The sequence below is a fragment of the Crassostrea angulata genome, chromosome 4 (assembly GCF_025612915.1).
Source record: "Crassostrea angulata isolate pt1a10 chromosome 4, ASM2561291v2, whole genome shotgun sequence".
NCBI classification, from domain to species: Eukaryota; Metazoa; Mollusca; class Bivalvia; order Ostreida; family Ostreidae; genus Magallana; species Magallana angulata.
In genome coordinates this window covers 6113872-6137131 of record NC_069114.1, presented here as the reverse complement: position 1 = coordinate 6137131, position 23260 = coordinate 6113872, and the positions used below count along the sequence as shown (strand labels likewise).

At 32.3% G+C, this 23260-nt stretch overlaps 1 protein-coding gene across 3 annotated transcripts; it reads left to right on the top strand.

Moving 5' to 3' along the window:
- Positions 1-8804: 8804 nt before the first annotated feature.
- On the top strand, positions 8805-22972 carry LOC128179915 (glycoprotein-N-acetylgalactosamine 3-beta-galactosyltransferase 1-like). 3 transcript variants are annotated; one of them, XM_052847595.1, is made up of 8 exons: positions 8805-8888; positions 13021-13147; positions 15925-16022; positions 16295-16327; positions 16497-16514; positions 18282-18338; positions 18650-19317; positions 19859-22972. In XM_052847595.1, the coding sequence occupies exons 2-8, from the start codon at positions 13101-13103 to the stop codon at positions 20093-20095; spliced, it is 1158 nt and encodes a 385-aa protein (XP_052703555.1). In that variant the 5' UTR covers positions 8805-8888; positions 13021-13100; the 3' UTR covers positions 20096-22972. The 3 variants fall into 3 exon arrangements, with proteins under 3 accessions (XP_052703555.1, XP_052703554.1, XP_052703556.1); XM_052847594.1 differs by having other exon boundaries at positions 8834-8918; XM_052847596.1 differs by lacking the exon at positions 16497-16514 and having other exon boundaries at positions 8834-8918.
- The last annotated feature ends 288 nt before the right edge of the window (positions 22973-23260 follow it).

Sequence of the window (23260 nt, the reverse complement as noted above, 5' to 3'; positions counted from 1 at the left end):
GTGCCCGAGTACATGTATGACAACAACACACAGGGGATTTTTTTTTTATAAATAACACTGCACGCTGTTGAAATTTATAATAATCCATAATAATATATAAATATAAGCTATATGTATAAAGTACCCTTTAAAATATATCCATCTGCTTCCTCCAGACGACAAGTACATTTCCGTAGTTGTAACCCGAACCCGACCTTGAAATGTACACCCTCCTCTTCCAATTGTAACTAAAACAAACATAAATATATTAAAGTTGGTGTAATTATCATTTTTGATTAATAGTCAGTTACTAGCTTTTAATATTATCAGAAATATGTATTAAATTTAGGATGAAAAAAAATCCCTGGGGCTTGCGCTAATCTATTCTAGAGGGGAGGGTGGGTCAGATCAACTGGAACCACCCCCCCCCCCCCCCCCCCCCCCGCTCAACTAGGATAATCAAAACGTATAAGATTAACAGTTAAGTTATGGTAAATTGGTGTTGGAACCTCTGGCAAACAATTTTATTCCTCGAAACACCCCTTACCCCTTTCAGGCGCGTAGCTAGGCGTACGAAAGTACGCAAGTTCTTCAACATCATTTAAAGAAAAAGAAAAAGCCACGAGTAGGTCTTCCGTTGTTGATGCGGGTTGAAAATATATGTGATATGGTGTCAAACGATTATAATGACTCAACTTTCAGTTCTGCTTTTGTTATAAAAACGTGTTGTGATTGAAAGCCTGTATATAAAACGTGTTTTGTAAAAGAAAGGAAAAAAATGTTTTAGGAAAATTATTTGTCGAACACAGTTTGTGTAATCGTTTCAAAAATTCTTTAAAAAATGAGATGTTTAATGGCGAGTTAAATTTTCAAAGGGTAGCAAGCATTGTTATAAACAGTATGTACTCATGATTCATGTCAGGAATTGTATTCTTTTTTATTTAAACCGAACCCGTCCACAAAACACGTAACCTTTTCTCTAAGATAACTTCTTTATTTAGATCTTTCTAAATTTTTGAAGACTGCAAGTTTAGAATTGTTACGTGCTGACAAAATTTAGTAATTAGTCAAAATTGAGGGCATCTCTGAACTTTTCTATAGGGAAATGTGTGTCGTCTGATATTATTTAATGATACGAGTAGACTTGGACATTTAATATGATCAGTATGATCAGCTAAAAAAAAAGATTAGCGGGAGAATTTATGCAAAAGCGAGCATCTAAATTTTACACCAGATGGTGCTGTTTCATAGAGACACGGCTATGTAATGTGAATTAAATAACCTTATTTATTTACAGAAATGAATATTACTTCTCTCGACGATGCAATAATATGCAAAATCCTTATTTTTATGTCAGTGGGTTGACTAATTAAATTGAAAAAAAAACTTCAATTGCGCTTGCGTAAATTGGAATTCTGGGAAGGAATTAGACAGTCCGTTTTAGAGAAATTCGACGAAGTTATGAAACTGGTCAGTTTCTAGATCAAACTGCGCATTGATGTATTAAAAGACTATCATGGGTATCGTCTGTAGCCACGGTCCGGAATCCGTATGTGCAGTCATACATTGTATGTATATCGATACACCTTTACCTCCTCACCTACAGCCTTACAAATGAGGGTGCAACCATCATATACACATGCATAGTATTATAGTTCTGGAAACTATTTATCTTGTATTTTAATATATTGGGTATTCATTGTTCACCTAAAATTAGTATTCCACTGGCTGTAGATAACTTTGTAAGTAAATTAAGTTGCATTACAACCTCATAATACACAACTTCCATTAAAAGGGTTTTTGTTATACACAACTTCAATTAAAAGGGTTTTTTTTATCAATTTTCATACAATCTATCTCACTTAAGTGTAACTTTTGAGAAGTGCATATATTTTTGGGAGGCAGATATGTCTACGAAATAGAAATCTTTTATTCAGTACTAAGGATTGATAAGTTGCTCGCGTTTACACATACTGCAGTACCGTTAGATATGTTAGATTCCGGAGACAGAATCAAGCATTGTAAAAGGCAACACTTTTCCACATGAATACTAGCCAGTGTGTATACAATAGCTGGGTTGTCATCAGATCAACCTATAATCATTGTACACTTAAAGATAAGATGTTTAACTATTATACTTCTTATTTTCTTTAAAACAAAAACACACATATTGTAGCATGTAAATTTGAACACAGTATCATCTTATTTACTAAAGCCCCTTTCACAATTGGCGCACGACCACTTTACACCACTTTGCGATCGAAATTTTTGAGCTTCGCACGAGCTCTCGAATACGTTACACGAGCCCTCGCTTACGTTGCACGAGCTTTCGTATTCGTTGCATACGTTTTACTGGTCGCATCAAGTCTCCTATGAATAGTGGACATGCACACTATTCAGACGCGACCCAACGCGATCCAAATTATCGCAGTGCAACGCACGAACATTAGTACGAACGTTTTGTGTATTCGCAAGAGTGATACACGATTTATAAAGATCGTAAGATAAATCGCTGGTGTTTATGCGTCTGTTTTGCGACCGTGAGACTCTTGCTCAACGTATCCCATGTAATCTTGCAACGTTTTACTATCATTGCACGACTTATCAGCCTCAATATGCCATGCTTTACTATTAGTATATATACCCTGTATAAATATCTCTGTTTCAGAACAAAATTAACAATATTCATTTATTGCATGATGGTGAGGGAAATACATGTATGAAGATTTATTCCCTCAAGAAAAATCATATTTGCCGAGGGCTTCGCCCGAGAGAAATTTGTTTTTTTCTGGGGAATAAATCCTCATATTCCCTGAACGTTAATGCAATAAACTTTTTATTATACCAAGCAACATATGATTACACAAAATACGTTGATTTCTAATAATGTTTTACTTTTCAACAGTTGCAACATTAACGTCGTGATTGTTTGATTTCCCGTGCAACTGTCTTACTTTTCTTTCATAAATCATAGATAGTTAAGTTGGTTCTGAGATATAAAGAGAATCATAATGATTAAATATTTTTTATTTAATCATATTTGTCTACATCGTATGCTCATATCTGCTTTTTCATTCCTATATATGATATCTCCATGTCACGTGACTTTCTAGACCAATCAGATATAATAGAATAATCATATTGAGGTATAATAATAAATGCTGCTGCATATCTGTACCTTCTTGGGCCTCATCTTTTCTCGCTTCCAACTATGTCTACTGAATATGGACGGTGTACATGCCCCCGCTGACTCGCACGATCATTCGTACCATGGAAGGCATAATCGCACGTCCAATCACATTGGCGCACGTTCAATCGTCCGATCACCTAGTCTCTCGCGTGTTCCTATCGTATTATCTTTCAACAGTTCCTTTCATTGTACAACAGTCGCATATAGACGCAAGATATATCGCAAGATTCGATGCGTTTACATCGCACAACGATCGCTTAGATCGTGCGAAATTCGTACGAATACTTTTTTCATATGCGATTATTTCGGCAACAATTGGTGATTCATATCTATTTTTTTCGGTCCCACGAATATTTGGTCGCTTCTGCTCGTGCGCCAATTGTGAAAGGGGCTTAAGATCAACATTCTCTAAACATAGATACATCATCAAGTTAAAATAACTGCGACGTATCAAATGGTCAGATAACCTCAGTTATAGATTCATAGCTTGCAATTCTTGTTTTAAAAAAAACAAGGATCTTGTCCTGTTTCTTGTTTACATTTATGTAGCTAAAGAAAGAATTACATTTATTAAACAAAATAATATGTAAACACTTATGAAAGAAATTGTTTAACATTGTTGAAACAAAAAAACAAAAACAAAAAAAAAACCTTGGCAAACTTGTTGCAACCCACATGGACGAGAGCTACATAACAAATAATTTTTAGCTCAGAGTTTCAATCTGGCTTATAGCTTGAAAAGGGGACGTTCAAATTTTAGCTGACCGTTAAAAATACTTTGAATTGACATTTATTTGTAGAAGCATAAAATGAAGGATACACAGTTTAAAAAATATCAGACATTCCTTCTATATATATGCATTTGTAAAATGGAGACTTACTGTTGCAGGTGTATTGACGACTCCGGTGTTGTAGCCCAACATAAAAGACGAGCCACACACGCATGCTGCTATGGCAAACGCAAGGTTTTTTGTGTAGTGCTGAAATTCGAATTTATTTTACAGGTGAAAAATTAATGAACAAATTAAATCTTAGCATGTTCCATTTTTTTTCATTACACCGCCACATATGCTATAAACTTAACAAAACCTGTTTCTCATACCATTTCGTTTCTTTACGTTGGCAGATTTTAGTTTTTATTTTAAATTACCAAACATCAAATTTCGGAGTATGTATGCATTGTAGCATATTTTTTCAATACAAACATGCTACAAGAAAGAATGTATGTGTTATCACAGCAGATTAAGTTGAACTATCAAAATTAGAACAACTAAATAAACAAAAAGTGGATGTCTAAAATATTTGCTAACTTTCATATTTTGTTGTTGTTGTATAAATGATGTATTGCAATATTTGGAGAGTTCTTAATTGACGAGAGCAATTTAACCTTTTGACGAGGCGTGATAGGACATTTGCGCAGTACTCTGGTACATGTACACACACATCTTTACTCTTCCTAATAACAGTTTATAGATACTCGCTTACTAATTTAATTTGTTGTGCATACCTCACGGTCGACGCAATAAGCAAACTATCCGATTAATTTTTTGGCATGCTTATTCCGACATTGAATGATACCATGTGTAAAATAATATAATCAGTTATATTTGAAATATGGTATTGTATATCAACCTTTTAAATTTGAGATATCCAAAAATGAGAAAAAGAATGATGATTTTTCCAATGTGATCCGTAAAGCGCAATTTTTTTTTTTTTTTTTTTTTTTGGTCACGTCATAGGAACAAATAAATTGAACTATATTTAAACATATCAATCTGAATTGTGGTAATAAAATGTTTGTCACTTACTCATATCTACTAGGAAGTCATTTTTATATCTGTTTTATGTACGATTAAAATGTCAATATGATATGATAATATTTAAAAAAAATTGTTCAAGTGGAGCAAGATATTGGACATAATCAAATATAGTCCTCAATAGATACGAGTACCTGACTTTAATTTGATGGGTAGTAATAATACACAGTGAATCTAAACAGGTAATATTTTAAATCCTGGTTCAATAATTAATGTTATCAAATTACTTTATGACATCGGTTTGACAAATATCATGGCTTCAAACATTCAAGTATGCATCAACAAATGTATGAAGACAAACGTGTGTAAACAATGAGAAAGAAAATATAGTACCCGTAACTAATTTTATGAAAATGCGAAATATTTATGAAAATACAAATTATTATTAAAAACATAGTTTCCACACTTTAAACAGTACCTGCTTAAAGAATGGTCAATGGTGGTAAGAAGCTAATCTTTCTGATGTTCTAGCGTTTTAATGTAAATGCAGCAAATATGTGAAAAGAATTCAAAAAATGTTTTTTTTTAATAATGTGCTTTTTCAAGATGAGATTAGCAAATTTTACACTACACTCATTCAAACTATTTCCACTATTGCTGTTCATTGAGATAGTTTAAAATAATTATAATTAGTGGGGAGTAAATAACAAAAAATCTGGCATACAACTTTTGTACAGTGACGCATAATAGCTGATATGTACAACTGGTTGTAATGTCAGTTACGTTGGTTAAACATCTAGTTTATGTTGAATAACACATAATGTATTTCTTTCTTTATTAAACACATTTCATGTGACTTAACCAACATTTTGACAGGTATTTAAAATCTTTAAAACGTCAGCTTAGCATACGGAATTTGAACATTTGAAACAGATGTATATCTTTAAGCTAATTCTTGCATAAAAGAGATAATTTAATAATGAAACTTTACATTGCATTTTGTAAAATTAGTGGTCGGGTGTTTGGATAGTGGAAAATCATTAAAACCGTGGGATTTTTTTTTCTTGGCACAATCGGTAAGTCATTTAACTTTTATACTCAAGCTATATATCACTCATTTTCATGATGTTTGATTAGTATATCTACATGCGAGCTTATTGGAAAAAAAGTAATGTTTTAAAGAATGATAATAGAAATATAACCTTGATTTTTTTTTCAAATTTAATGTTATTTAATTTACGTCTTTAAAAACTTCCAAGAAAGGCGAAAATGAATTCAAATTGAGCGCTGTTGAACGATTATATTATTCAAGTATTCATAAATACCCTAAAACGAGTAAACTGAAAGAGATTGCTAAATCAATCCAATAAAAGAAGTCATCGATACCCGTTCTGTGGCGACCGTCACGTCTGCGTCATGTGCCCCTGTTATTAACGTTTGTTTCTCTTCAGTGTTTTCTGAATTGTGAATTCCTCTTCGGAAACCAAGCAACGGTTGTTTTTCCATACTCAATTTAGCGTCACACTTTAAAAGTGGGGACGTTAATTACTAAAGTGTGTTTTCATTTCATGGTTTTGTTGTGGTGGCAATCACGTGACACTCATGTGACTTTCATATTGTTCGAATGTATCTAGATGACACTGCTATGCACAATAAAAATATCGGCAATTTCTGCGCCGAATTTTTTTCCATACTCAATTTAGCGTCACACTTTAAAAGTGGGGACGTTAATTACTAAAGTGTGTTTTCATTTCATGGTTTTGTTGTGGTGGCAATCACGTGACACTCATGTGACTTTCATATTGTTCGAATGTATCTAGATGACACTGCTATGCACAATAAAAATATCGGCAATTTCTGCGCCGAATTTTTACATTTACACAGTTTAGTGTAGATTTTTTTTTTAAATATTGCACAATTGTATTTTTCCATACGACACGAGTAAAATTAATGTGTTATTGAATTTATCCTAATATTCAATGACATTGCAATGGAATGCATAAGTTTTTTAAATTCACAACTTATTTATGTATGGAATATTTTCACATCATATACTGAATTGAATTAAAAAATTATGCGATCTTTCTGTACTAGTTTATACAAATCATAAAGATTTGGCCACAAACTGGATGACTTTTCCATTCGTGAAATTGTATGATCATGCGTGAACATGTAATATAAAGTATATAACCAAAGATGTGGAGGCAATTATATATAACAAACTCGTTTTATCTTAACACGCACTGATTGACGCGATAGATTATGTAAAAAGTCACTAACATTCATTTTATTGATAGAAAAAACCTGCTCACCTGACTCTGTCCCAGCAACCAATCAGTGATACGCAGATTTGACCAATAGAAAACGTTGTGGTCAGGATGCAGACATTGTTTAAACTTGTCGGAGTCGTTAAAATTGAACATAACGCAATTTAAAGTCATGACAAAAAAGTATAGTGTCTTTTCCGATGTATTTCATTTTATCAAGTAAAAATGACTACATGTTGTCTTTTATAAGATGAAATGAAATATATCGGAAAGGACAATAGATATAATAATTATTTGGTATTTTGTTGTCGCCAGAATTGCAATTTTGATTAAAAAAAATATATTTGGCCTTTTTACCATGCGTGTAAGTAATATTACAGGTAACGATATGAATGATTTAAACTTTAAAGATATAACACTACACCCATTATACTTTTCCTGACCATATCTTCCATATTGGATCCCAGAAACAACAGTTATAACTATATATTTTTTTGGCAATTAAAAAGTACGTTCATTACGAAAAACAGAAATGAAAAAAATGAATATAAAGAATAGAATATGCATAATCTTTTCACAGCAAAAAAATATGTTAAAATGTTTTTATATACGCAAATTGTCATAGATAGGCCGGGCTTCTTGCCAAATAAAATCGAACATATTTACATAATTAAATAGTGATCGTCTGATTGCTAAACTGATAAAGAAGGAGGCAAAACAAATTCATCCGCATTTTATCCATATGTCATTTGTCGAAGGATAAGTAACAAAATATGCTCAAAAATAGGTGTAATCATCACATATACACGTATAAAAATGTATAGATATCCAACATTAATGCAAGATATAGAATCAAATATGTATGTATAAGAAAATGAGGTATTTTTATTTCAGTGTTATGACTGAGCGGTTTTAACACATTTTTAAAGCTTTCAGCTCGTCTTTTTTAAATTAATACAATATCAAGGTAACAACATCGAAAAAAGTCAGATGAATCAAAGTATGTGAAATCTTTCGATTTTATCTTACAATATTGACTTTATAATTACCGTAATGATTTTTTGTCAACTTCATTGTCGGTATCTCAAAGTGAGAGTTGCATATAACTACTGACCTTGGATTAACCCATTGCTAAAGCATGCTCATATGACGTTTAAAAAACATGCCAGTTTAAAACAAAAATCGGAAATGGCAGTTTTCATGAAGAATAAATTTTGTTTTAAGGAGGCAGTATTACCTAACAGCCATATAGGATTCCCCTTAGATAAAACATGATTTGCCACATTTTTCTGTGCAACCATTTAAAAATTCATTTTATGATCTTAAAAAAGTTAAAATGGAGTTTCCAGATTTTAAATTTACTGTCTTTCCACAAATTTATTTAAAAATAAATTTGTTGTTGTCCTTACGACAAATTTTCATAAGAAACAAATTTAATATTTAAATAAATCTGTGAAAAGACACTACATTGCAAATATGAGGCGAACGCAAATTAAAGGCGAAAGAACTCTGGGCGAAGGGACTCATGGGGCGAATGGACACGATACCTCCTATAAACTACCATTCGGATGACACTCGCCCTTTTCCATAACCGATAAAAAGAAATGGCCGAGTAGTTACGATTGATAAACTACATGCATGAAATGAAAGTAGAAATAAGGGTTGGAGAGGGCAGTTTCAACATGTTTGAAAGAGGTACGTAGACAACAAACAGACTTGAAACAGGTAATGATGGTAAACTTATTAATACTAAACATTTGCTTTTGCATGAACATGATGAAATTGTTTTAGTGAATTAAGTAATTATCAAACGAGTAATAATAATAAATCCAGAGACGTCATAAACGATTCGTCGAGACTGAAAATTTTTGGGGAGACGTCCGTCAAAAATTTTCAGTATCGACGAATCTCACCGTACTCACTGAAATTACATCATTTAAAGAGACTTTTATACTCTGCACTGGGCTAATATATAATTTAAAATTATATGATCATGTTTGTTTAAGAAATTAACATCAAATGAACGTGTTATTTAAAAGCACAGGGGCTTGGTTGTTGGATAGTAAAGAACTATATATGATATTAGTCAAATTTGGCCCCCAAAATTCGCTATTTTTAAAATGATTCATGTACATTAACTTGTTGTGTTATTTTATAAAAGAGTTGACATGAAATATGTTTTTCACCCATTTATTTGATTTTTATGCACTCACCGGCAGTATATGACGTCAGAAGTGACGCTATTTTTATAATTCAATCAAAATCAACAAAAATTTGACATTTTTCTTATCTTTCTTCAAATGGGAAATATAGAGCGACTCTTTGAACAAGAACGAACTTTTTGTCACTTATAAGTATTGTAAAGAAACATCTTTGGTGAAAATATTTTGTTTGTTCAAGCAGTCGCTCAATGTTTCCTTAAAGAAAAACTGCCTCAAAACAAGCCGTTTTATGCAAAAAATGAGAAAATCGCGGGAAAAGGTCAACTTTATGATGTCATATTTTAAAATTGTGGGCACTAAAATCAAAATGAAAATTATGAAAAAACTTCACATGTATATTTGTACAAATAAAACAAAGAATTACAGTAAAGTGACAATGTTCATTTTAGGGGGCCATTTTAGGCTCAAACCATATATAGTCCTTTCCTAATTATTTGTTCCCGAAGGAAAAATTGATTAAAATTGGTAATCTTATGTGTATTTCTGTGTATTGCAATAAATAAATTCACTGAAACCCCCCGTTTCAGTCATGTTAAAAAAGTGTATTCAATGTACATTAAAAAAAGTAAAGGGACGACACTCGCCATCTTGGATTTATAGGGGGTCCTCGTTTCAAGCTATGTTTCAAACAAGTTCTTCCATTTTTCCAATGATTTCTGACAAGATCTAGGTTGGAAAATATTCAATTGACTTATTCCTATCGTCTGACTACATCTGTACGCTGCATAATAAACATATTGTTCCGAAATGTACTATATACTTGCCAAACTTATCGAAAGTTTACTTTTGAGTGACGTAAATTCTTTATATAATCACTGAGATGTTCCGAAAATGTATGATAAATCTAGAGAGAGCAAAAGTTCCGCGAAAAGTTATCCAATGCTTTCGGATCTCCTCAGTGATTACATGGAGAGTTTGCATCAACTTCCGTTGCTTTCGATAAGTTTGGCGAGTTTCTAGTACATTTCGGAACGATATGTTTATTATGCAGCATACAGATGTAGTCAGACGATAGGAATAAGTCAATTGAATATTTTCCAACCTAGATCTTGTCAGAAATTGTTGGAAAAATGGAAGAACTTGTTTAAAACATAGCTTGAAACGAGGACCCCTTATAAATCCAAGATGGCGAGTGTCATCCCTTTACTTTTTTTAATGTACATTGAATACACTTTTTTAACATGACTGAAACGGGGGGTTTCAGTGAATTTATTTATTGCAATACACAGAAATACACATAAGATTACCAATTTTAATCAATTTTTTCTTTGGGAACAAATAATTAGGAAATTTACTATCCAACAACCAAGCCCCTGTGGTTAAAAGTTCACCAGGATATGAACATGGTTTTGCATAAGACTTTAATTTAAGTATCTCTTACAAAAAATTTTAAGTGCTTTGTGCCGAAAGATATTTTACAGATTTCACTTAAGATTGCACGAACAAGATTACTCCTCTACTTACTAATGATCTCGATACATTACACTTTAGTATTCAACTTTTCATTCAAATTCTTGTGATCATGTTGGAATATTGCCAATATTGCTCATATATCTGCATCTAAAAGCAATGTCTAACCACCAAAAACAAATATGTTGCATATTTATTGGCAAAATGGGAAAAATGTAATATTTATTACATTAACATATGTAATTGTTGTATTTATATACTCATTCCTCCTTTCCTACTACAGATCGTGCCGTGACCTTCCTTGTTCAGGCATATATATGTTATTAATAAGTCCTGACAAGGTGAGCTTGTGTTGGGTCTTCGGGGTCGAAGACTATTTAAGGAGGGAGGAATGCAGTAGTTGGGGCTATATGGACCGTGGATATCAGCCTGGGTAGCTCAGTGGTAGAGCTCCTGACTAGAGTTGCAGGGGTCCCGGGTTCGATTCCCGGTCCAGCCATATGTTTTCGTTGTATTTATTTACTCATTCCTCCTTTCCTACTACAGTGGTAAACAAGATAAGTTCATTGAGTTGTATTTGAATCAGCTAGTTAGTCTTTACAATACTGGCTATACGATTTTTAAATCTTTAAAATAAGGCCATAGCTGCGCAGTTTGACAGCTGATCAATGTGATTAAAAAGGCATTGTCCTGTTCTTGTATGCATACTTTTAAAACAAAATGACATGTAGGACTTCATATTTATTGCTTTTATATCTTTTGGCAAATGTACAAGATGGCCGCACATCCCCCTTAAGGTGTGTTGCAGGTTTTATTAGCTAGGATACTCAACACAGTAAGGCTTGAACCAGCAACCCTTTTAGTATTACTGGCCCAATGTCTATGATCATTAAGCCATATTCTAAGGTGTGATTCATTTTTGCCTTTAGTTACTTTAATTGTATTAACTAAGGTGTGTTGCCGGTTCTATTATAAATGCTCATAACACTTTGCACAAAATAATAAATGTCGGAGGCATAATCATTGACATCGTCGGAAACCCATGATCGTTCTCTTAGGAGGTAAGAGAAGCGAGACAGGACGTGGGTTTCCGACGATGAATTATTGATTGATTATTTATGATTAAAATGAATCAACGGCTTTTCTATATACTTTTACATGACTTTACTCTTAACAAGCATGCATAGCATTCATCAATAATTTATATTTCACATTAGCAATCTCAAATCAGTAGGGTATACATTACAGCTTTTTGACCCTTTTCCCTTGCAAATATCACTGACTTTTTTCCCCTAATTTCACCTGTACTATTTCCCATTATTTTTTTGTCCATTCCCTAAAAAAAATCCAAAGAAATGTTTATTGTTTATAGAGTTAAGAACTTAGTACAGTGTCAGTCATATTTTGCCCTGTTTTAGAGTGATTTTTAAAAATATCACCAAAAATGGAATTGAAACATATATTTACACAAAAATACCAATTAACTAAGAATCTATAAATAGTTACCTGATAAGACTTTCACAGGGGTAATTGTGATGTCACAAACTGTGCATTTTCCCGTAATTTTCATAAAACTGAGCAAAAGACACCAATTCCTAGATGGTTTTTTAAATAGAAAACTATGTCCGCAGCCACGCCCATGATAAAACTCACATTATAACTTTATCATGTTAAAACACATAAAATATATTAATTTTGTTGTGGGCGACGGCTGCGGACACATTTTCCTCTTCAAAAATCTATGAGAAAATGTGCCATATTTTTCACCATTTTTGACTAAATCTTAGAAATGTGCGAAAATGTTGAAGTCATAATTATTTTTTGAAACAAGATAAAAGTGTATAACTTGGCATTTCATGTACACACATGTTCAAGATAGAATATGTCTATTTTCATGAGATTTAAACAACTTTTGAATTTTAGGGCAAATATTAGAAGAAACTGTAAAAGAACACTGGAAATGAATAATAAAACATTATAAAAGAGTTAGAAAAAATCAATTTAATTTACTGTACAGGTATACATAACTTTATCTATATAACATTGACTGTAACTGTAATACTAGTTTTTCCCATTTGACCAAGACTTTGATGATTTCAATAAATTTAAAAAGCCACAGGGCCCTTCTTGTAAACAAAAATCACAGAATTATATCTGCATGTGAACAGTTTCTGATGCGGTTTATTTTTGTACAGACGAATGAACGGACGTGAATGAATGGTCCAATGAACAGCAGTATAGGACTGGGAGCATTTCCCGAGTTGTGGAAAAATGAATGGCCATACTGACATGTAACGAGTACTCTCGGTTAAAATCAAGCAGGTAAGAGAATTTAATGCTTCAGTAACATGAATTATAAATGAAATATTTCTATTCAGCAAATTATGCAGATATTTTTTATATACAACATTGTTACTTAGAGAATTGATATTTTTATTGATTTTTTTATATACAACATTGTTAGTTATTTGATATTTTTAAGAACTGGTGTGAATACTGTAGATTGGCAAATTAAATCACTATGGTTTTAATTTTATTGTTTGCAATTTTTATACCCCCCGCAAACGAAGTTTGGGGGGGGTATATAGGAATCACCTTGTCCGTCCGTCCGTCTGTCCGTCCGTCCGTCCGTCCGTCTGTCCGTCTGTCTGTTCGATTCGTGTCCGGTCCATATCTTTCTTATGGAGAAACATTAGAAGTTCTTACTTCACACAAAGATTGCTTATGACCTAAGGGTGTGTCATGACCTTGAACCAAGGTCATTCGGGCAAGGTCAAGGTCACCAACAGAAAAAGTGCAAAATTCATGTCCGGTCCATATCTTTTTTATGGAGAAACATTAGAAGTTCTTACTTCACACAAAGAATGCTTATGACCTAAGGGTGTGTCATGACCTTGAACCAAGGTCATTCGGGCAAGGTCAAGGTCACCAACAGAAAAAGTGCAAAATTCGTGTCCGGTCCATATCTTTTTTATGGAGAAACATTGGAAGTTTTAACTTCACACAAAGATTGCTAATGACCTAAGGGTGTGTCATGACCTTAACCCAAGGTCATTCGGGCAAGGTCAAGGTCACTCACAGAAAAAATTGCAAAATTCGTGTCCGGTCCATATCTTTTTAATGGAGAAACATTGGAAGTTCTTACTTCACACAAAGATTGCTTATGACCTATGGGTGTGTCATGACCTTGACCCAAGGTCATTTGGACAAGGTCAAGGTCAATGGCAGAAAAAAGTGCAAAATTCTTGTCCGGTCCATATCTTTCTTATGGAGAAACATTGGAAGTTCTCAGTTCACACAAAAATTGCTTATAAGCTAAGGGTTTGTCATGACCTTGATCCAAGGTCATTTGGGCAAGGTCAAGGTCACTTGCAGAAAAGAATAAAACTCGTGTCCAGTCCATATCTTTCTAATGGACAAATATTGGAAGTTCTTAATTCACATCTAGAATGCCTCTAACCTGAGAGTATGTCATGACCTTGACCAAAGGTCAGTTGAGGAAGTTTAAGGTCATTGTTAAAAAAAAATCGGGCTCAGTATACCACTAATTCAAAATGTTTATATTAAGTGGCTGCTTGACATGTGGAATTTCGTTTGGTTCGAGTCATGTTTGTTAACATAAGGATGCAAATGTCCTCATGCATTAACAGTTAACTTGAACTAAAATGGAATTTAAAGAATAGAAATTGGTTTGTGTACTCATATAAGCATTAACAGTTTTAAAAAATAGAGCAATTGATATTTATATAGGTGGACGATGAAATAGATTCATCCAATATTTTCTATAATAGAAAAAAATACATGAGTTATGATTTTTCTTAGCGGGGGGTATCAATTGTGAGTTTGCTCACAGTACCTCTAGTTCATTTTTCCGTGAGATTAAACCCATCGTGAATACCATAACATTACTTGTTAATATCAAAAACGCTTCAATGCTTTTATTCTGGTCATTGCAACATTAATTTAAACCATGGCATTCACGTTTGATACAGTTTTAGAAATCAAGGAATTTTAAAACTGTGGAATTAAAACAACTTACAGAATAATCTTTACTAGGATTTGTTAAATATGTTTAATGCAATAGCGTGCAGTTTAAATCAAGTTGGTTATAAGTTATAAACATGCACAGATATGTAGAGAGCACTATTAGTTTACATTTGCAGTTGTGAGTTCATGTTTTAAAAGACTAATATTTACATTCAGTGTATATTACCCCTTATGGATGTTTGCAAAGGGGCAAATGTTTGCGACGTTCAATTTTCTATGAATACACTTTGCTTATTCACGCGCCATGAGCACAGATACAAACGTCTTCACATGTTTTGAGTATATTTATTTTTTCCGATGACATCTAAAAATAGGCATTCAGTGCTTAACTAATTAATTTTAGAAGCCTTCACTTTTGCATTGTACATTTTTTGTATCATTTGTATTCATTGTAATTAATATTGCTTCTTAATCTGAGTTCTTCCTTTCAACGACTGTTTACAATTTACAGTTAGTGTTCATATCTTTATATGTATGTTTAGAAATGACCTAGTACATGTATATGGATAAAAAGAAAGTGTACATGTCAAAACAACTCAACCATAACAAATACCTTTAATCATTTGATTAATTGGTGATATTATGATTATGTATGATTATGTACCCTTATAAAAACAATAAACATGTTTTGAGTGTATGTTGTAACTTGACATTGTACATTTGGCATTAATAAATGTTAACACCTCTCTCTCTCCCTCTCTCTCTCTCTCTCTCTCTCTCTCTCTCTCTCTCTCTCTCTCTCTCTCTCTCTCTCTGTACCTGTACCATTAATACTGTTTTATAGATTTTTACAACATGTAGCTAAATTGGCAAAAACTGCATATTCTAATACTTACAATTATTCTTTTATATATATACGGATTAATACCTCAATTATTAGGATGTAGTGAATTAAGTACATGTATAAGAAAAAGAATCTGTTCAATAACAGAAAATGAAGTATGATGAAGTTTATGTTGACAATTTCTTTTTTAATTATTTATATCTTGTAATTTACAGTCTTTCATGGAGAAATATGATACTTTTTCCCAAATTTTTTTTTCTTATTGTAGAATGATACAATTCAAAAGCCCTTTCAGGACCTCGAGTCGATCAACTGTATATTGGATTGTTGCCGTTTCCTTTCTGGTGGTTATTATGTATTATTGTGGTAAGTATATATACAATGTACATGTGTAAATAAAAATGCAATGACATTTAAATGCATGAGTCAGGAGTACTAGGATTTGCCAGATATTGCCTGAAAAATTGGATAAGAAGAGGTTAAACAGTGATCAATACAGCGATTGACCCCAGCAAAGGGCAACAACTTTCATTAATTTGATAATTATGGCCATGCATTGGTAGATCAGAACCCCACAATGTACTGTGCCTTATATTTTTTAATTAATGTGTTTTGTCAATATTTTTGGTTTCTTTCAGTGTTTAAGCATAAAGATAACACAAAGGAGCTTGGTAAGTATTTTTCTTTTCATAAAATAATTCAAATTTATTCTGCTTGAAAATAACCATTAATCTGCTAATGAAAAATAAATTGTGAAAAAAAAATTTTGTATTTCTTCAAAAGACACAAAATCTTTAAATTCATGATTTCTGTTTATAATACCCAACCTTAAAATTTTAGAAATGTTAGATGCATATGGTAAGATTATAAAACCTGGAGTGTATGTAAAATATTACAGTTAGTGTAGTCTTTGGAATTTCCACTAAACCTTGCTCACCACAACTTGTCATCTCAATCATTTTAGATTACTTTTGTTTTTGTTAGGTTTCTTTTTCTCTATTTTTCACTTTTACTACAATAATTATTCTTTTTTTCTCAACATTTTTCTTAAAACTCAAATATCTCGAATATGCTACAACAGATTTTTATGAAATTTTCACTAATAATACAAAATATCAAGGTCTTTTATCACGTACATTTTTGTTGATGACGTCAATTCCGGTTGGCCATTATATATATTCGTTTTTCTTTTTGTAAAAAGTGATTTTGTTCTCCCTTTTTCTCAAAATTTAAAGATAGAAAATTGAAAGTTTTAGGAATGATAGATTTTTGAATTCCTAAGGCCAATCAGGTAGAACCACGATTGTCCTTCACTTCCGGTCTGCTGAAACAGCATTTTTGGAAAATTGTGTTTTAAAAATTTTTCAAATTAAAAAATTTACAAATTTTTTCCATCAGAATATGTTTTAAACTTTTTAAATTTTAATATGACCAGGTCGTCCGTCACTTCCAGAATTGATTCCAAAATTTCGATTTTTGAAATTTTAAAGCATATACATTTTGAATACAAAACTAAAAACCGTTTTAAAATCGGACAACGCATTGCAGAGATATTGAAGTTTAAAAATGACCTTTTCCAGAAATCTTAATTTTGCAGTGTAGGTTCAAAAATTAGTTTAAAAGGAAGTTAATATAGTAACTTGTACCAAATGTCAACATTTAAATTCAACCCTATCATTAATTCATAATCAAATGAAAGACCCACTCGTTGCTCGCAACGAGATCGTGGCTAGATATCAATATAATTTGATATAGTATATGATATATATACACATTTTAATTTTATGATTTGTTATAATATAATTTAAGAAAGTGATTGTTTGTTTATTCACAATCCGTTATGCATGTACAAAATTATTTCTTCAATTTAATAATTCTTTCACATGATATAAAACAAAAAAGTGAAAAATTTTCAAGTAAGCAATATATTTGAGATGTTTTGACAGGAGTTTAACATTATATAGTTTTAGTTTAGAATTTAATTCATCTTAAAGCTAGTGTAACATTATGGTGGTCAGTTTTCTCTACTTTTATAAACTGCATTAACAAAATTAACGAATGCTTTTAAATTGAAGACAATTGACTATTATACTCAAGGACATATTCGCCTCTATTATCTTTCCTCCTTTCACCCTCGTCGTCCGCAGGGGATTTCAAGACTGGCAAAATTCAGAACAACTTTTTATTAAAAGTACATTGTTAATGAGGCCATTATAAAAATATTGTTTAGAACTGCTGCCTGGAGGTCTCTGGACCCAGGAGGGAGGGAAAGAATTTGTTTTCAGTTTTTCAAACTTGAAATTTATCTAATAAAAAAATTGTTTAAAAAAAAATCTCCATATTAAAAAAAAAGTTCTTTATTTTTTTGGTTATAAAATTTTTTCAGCGGGCGGTTTTTCAATGAGCCTGTAGGCTATTTTAAACAAACAATAATTTTTTTTTGGCCTAAAAAAAGAATCTATTAAAAGAAGTGTCTGAGCGAATTCAAGAGGGGGGGGGGGGGACCATTTGCAAGTGTAGAAAGGGGGGAAAAAAACCAGGACAAAAATAATCTTTCATTCAGTTTGTAAATGTAACAGCCTCAACTAATTCACCTACCGGGTAATTATCTTTTTCTTCTTTCAGGATTTTTGGAAAACGTCAAAAACTTTCTACTGAAAACAAAGCAGAGGGACAAACAATGTAAGTTTGCGCAAAGATAGAAGAAAATTTCACTAAGTAATAAAAATGTTTATGTTAATTGAATAATAAGAAGAAAGTTTTGGTGTAAACAATTTGTCTACACATGGAATTAAAAGCTAGGAATTATAAATTACATTTACACCATGGATTTCTGATATAATGGTAATAAGATAGCAAGTTTCAATACAATGTAAGGTGTATGGTAGATAAGATCAAAATAAGATATAGCTATACAACATTGATTTTGATATTGACATTATTGTTGGTAATACATTACCAGTGTACTCATAACATGAAATAATTTGTTACAGATCTTGCTAATGAAAAATCCTATCTGGAAGAAAAGGCGAAAAATCTGAAAATTCTGTGTTATACGATGACAATTATGGCCAACATCAAAACAAAGGCAGTGGCTGTGAACAATACATGGGGAACTCGCTGTACGAAACTCGTGTTCATCACTCCCGAGCCGAGCTCATCTCTACACACGTTACAAGTAGACGTTCAAGAAGGGAGAAGTCACCTTACAGACAAAACCGTCAAAACCCTCAAAGTTCTGTATAGGACTTATAAGAATGATTTTGATTGGTTCTACAAGTGTGATGATGACGTTTTCATTGTCATGGAAAATTTACGTCATCTCTTGGCCAAACATGAATCTAGGGTACCAGTTTACATAGGCCACCAGTTTAGAGTGCGCACAAAGCAGGGATATTTGTCGGGAGGGGCAGGGTATGCTATAAATAGAAGAGCCCTTGAAATGATAAACGCAGAGGGTTTCGATGTGCCAGGGAGGTGTGACGTCTCTGGAAAAGACGAGGATCTTGACATTGGTCGCTGTTTTGCGAAAATTGGTGTAAAAATTTATTCCACTGTTGATACTCAAGGTCGACAGTCTTTTCACCCATTTGGTTTTCAGAGAGCTTTTTATGGACATGAAGGGGGTGAAGTTTACTATGTATCAAGGCCTTATGAAACGGTAAATATTAATATAATAAGTATAGTTCTTATCAGTACATTATGTACCAAATTATATTTTAGAAAGTGTTGGGGAAGGCATCTCCAACAGACAAAAATGAGTATACCTTTAACTTCAATTTTACTGTTTATTTCCTTTTTTCAATTTTTACATGGTCCCATTAAAGTGAAGGGGGGGGGGGGGGGGGGGGGGGCAACTCCATGTTTATTCAATTTTTTGTATGTAAATTTAAGGAAAATCTTTGCTGCTCAAAAAAACTTTAAGTCATTTTGTGCTGAAAGTCAATTTATTATTTACCGATCAATTTATCCTTCTTAGTACTGTCGATTTTACAGAGTGTGATCCGGTTTTCTTGATCACCACACTGTAGTTTTCTGATTCTGTATCAACACTCTCTGAAACTGGTGACGTAGTATGCATTTAATAACGCCTCTGAAACTGATGACGTAGTATGCAATTAATAACGCCTCTAGTTAGCACGTTTTAAAAGAGTTTATTCGAAATAGCTAATGTGAGATTTGCCTGTTTCTGTACCTGGCAGGGTCCGGGTTGCTGCAGTGAGTTCACCGTGTCCTACCATTATGTGACGCCAGAGGAGATGTACCTGATCGAGTTCTTGTTATATCACACCCAGATCTATGGACGACACTCCACCGCCAAAGACAAGGAAATCTTCACTGACAAAGAGGCTGTGATAGCTGACAAGGCCCCCAACGAAGTCCTGCTGACGCCCAGATACATCTGGCATTATTTATATAGATACTCAGTGTTTGAGTGAATGTGATTTTTATACAGTTAGAGGTTTCTATTTGTTTGTTAAGTTTTTAGAATTTTATTCTTTCTGTAATGTTGTTGATATTAGATTATAATGATATGCTCCAGCAATCGATATTTGATATAGGGTATTAGTTTGAGAGCATTTGTAGAAATTTTGGTTTAAAAAAATCAAATATCATTAAAAGCATTATTTAAAAATTTTAATTTAATTTAAAGGCATTATATTTACCTCAGAAAGGTACCATTTCAGACAAAATTCTTTTGATATACATATTACATGTATTACTTTTCAGTGCACATAGATCTAATTGAATGTACTGGAAACAGAAAAAGAAATTTGTATCATCAATATAATAATGCTTATTCTGTGTATATTACTGTACAATCTATATAAAATTCAGCATTTTTTTAAACTTACAGTCAATTAATGATCGAGGTATTTCTCAGTGTTCAACAAACTTTGCCTGGCAAAAGATGTAAAATGTTGGTATGGGGTACCCAAGAAATACACAGAAAAAATGAGCCACTATGAATATCAATAATTTCACAGCTCAGGCCAATGTTCCCATGGATCAGCCTTAGGCTATCATTTAATCTTGGTTATCATTTCAACTAAAAGTGAACTTAAATGGTATTCCATGCTTTCATTTAAAATCCTAGATACATAGAAATCAAATAAGTTCCTTATTCATTGTGCTGAAAACTTCTTTGCTTTATATATATATATATATATATGTATGTACATGTACTTAATAGCTATTTTTCAATATTCCGGTAATTTGTACAAGTACATACAAGTAAGATCTCTTTTGCACAATAGGTTCCATGAGTATTATGTGGATTGCCATTATGATCTAAATATGCACTGTCTAAATTGTTTTGAAAGCTTTTCTAAGAAGTTTTTAATTTTTATATGAATTTAAAATATTGATTAGTATAGGCAAGTTTCCCTGTCATTTTCTAGGAGACATGTAGATATTCATTGATCACTCATATTGTAATCAACTGTTTTTGATCTCTTAAGAGGGCTCGGTGGGTGTGGCCATTTTTAGACTGCAATGTGATCTCCTTTTAAAGAAGAGTTCTATATAAAGTATAGGGAAATACCCAAATTTGAATGGTAAAGGATATGGATTTATTCTTGACTAAATAATAGTACAAATCATATAATAGTACAAATCATATCTTAAAATCTTAGGTAGATCTGATTGTTAATTTTTTGACCATCCAGCCCCCTTTAAGTTTATTAAATTAAAGTTAATGGTAATTGCTAAGTAACTATTTTATATGTGTTGATCAATCCGTACATTCATATACCCCTGTGGTCTTTGTTTTATTGCACATAGAGCAATGTGCAATACATCAATCAGCAATCACTTCAAAACTATTAAAATGAAGATATCATTGTAAAATATTTATACTTATTTTGTGATTGTCTGTTTGTCTTGATCTTTTAAGGGTAATGGAATATTAATGAATCTATTTGGAATAAAATATCTTATAAGACTTTGCACTAAAATTAGTATTGCACTTAAAAAGTTTAACATTCTTATTTTGTGTACCTCACAGTCAACAAATCAAGGTCAGATCATCATTTTTTCAGTGAGGGTACATCTCATACAAGGTCTGAAACTTATATTACCATCCATTGTTTTGCAGGGGAGGTAGGGTCAGGGGTGTTGATTTTTGTGATCGGCTTCCGCCAATCACAGTTGTGTCCATATGAGGCATCCAGCAAATTTTACTATTTGTGCACCCATTGCACCTTCCTCTACTTTATTTACTATGCAATGATAACCTCATTTAAATCTTTTACATGTATATTACTTAAAACATTACTCTTATCTGTTTGCCTTGTAAATAAAACATTTATACAGTTAATACATACATGTATAATGATTTGATCCAAATTGCGTAAATTTTTCATAACAAATGCATAAGAATATTTATCAGAAGTACAATTCGCCTACTAAATGTAAAGCTTATTCATGCTTCGCTATTTCGGAAAACACCAAATCGTGCAATAAATAGTTTATTGCATGTAGTGTAATGTTTTCTTAGTATACATTAACAGAGCTGACCAAAGATAAATTACATGCTGGTAATTCCTTTAAAAGGAATACTTGTTCTAATATTGTTAACTTTCCTGTAGATGCTTATTTCTAGCTTCATTATGCTTTTTTTTTCTTTTGTGATCAATTACAGTATAAGTAGAGTGTGTTGCCCACCTTATTATACCCCATTCATGTCATACATGTAGTTAAGGGCCAAAGATATCGGCCTGGATAGCTCATAGTTAGAATGCTTGATTAGAGTTACAGGGGTCGCAGGTTCGATTCCTGGTCCCTCCATATACTTTTATCATTTATTTTGCTAATTCCTCTTTTCTAACTACAACATTATAATACAGACCATACAGCAATGTACTGTAAACCAATTTTTATTTGCGACGACATTATTTCGTGATTCACTTGCGATAAACTGGTTTGCGACGACTAAATTTCGCGAATAAATTTCATGTTGTTATAACAACCATACAAAAAAGCTGGTTCGCGGCGATAAATTTTTACGATGAGGATCTCGCGAAAGTTCCTTGCTCGTGAATAAAAGATGGTTTACAGTATATGAATAAATATTATTGAATTTTGTATTAAATGTCTATCCAATGTACATGTTGCACCATAGCATTTATTTATCGTTGCTTGCCAAGAAATTCCCACCAGTATTCTTTGTTTCTGTTCTTTTAAAATTAGACTACTGTTTTATTTACATATACATGAATGAAGATAAATGTTTGTGTTCAGAAACATGTATCTGTTGAATATACTGGAATATGTTTATTTTTTTACTGTGGAAATAAACATCAGTATTATAAATATTCTTTTTTTTTTTTTTATTTAGTACAGTTTACAAAATGTGCCATTTTGAAAATCTACTAAAAAAGAGAAACTAAACTCTGTAGCTAAATCAATGCTATGTATTTCTACAACAAATCAATCTATTTATCTGAGTATTTTGAGTTTATAAATTCACCTATAGCGACTACATTGATTCTCATCGATATTAACATCACGTGCACAGGTCTAAAAACCAGTTATGTTCTACATTCAGATCATCCAAAATGACTTTTTGTGGGAATTTCAGAAATTGACTGCTTATATTTTGA

Coding starts and splice junctions, on each gene's coding strand:
- LOC128179915 (XM_052847595.1), top strand. CDS start 13,101: ATGGCCATACTGACATGTAACGAGTACTCTCGGTTAAAATCAAGCAG. Junction 16,023..16,294: donor GGTTATTATGTATTATTGTG/GTAAGTATATAT, acceptor GGTTTCTTTCAG/TGTTTAAGCATAAAGATAAC. Junction 19,318..19,858: donor TATCAAGGCCTTATGAAACG/GTAAATATTAAT, acceptor TGTACCTGGCAG/GGTCCGGGTTGCTGCAGTGA.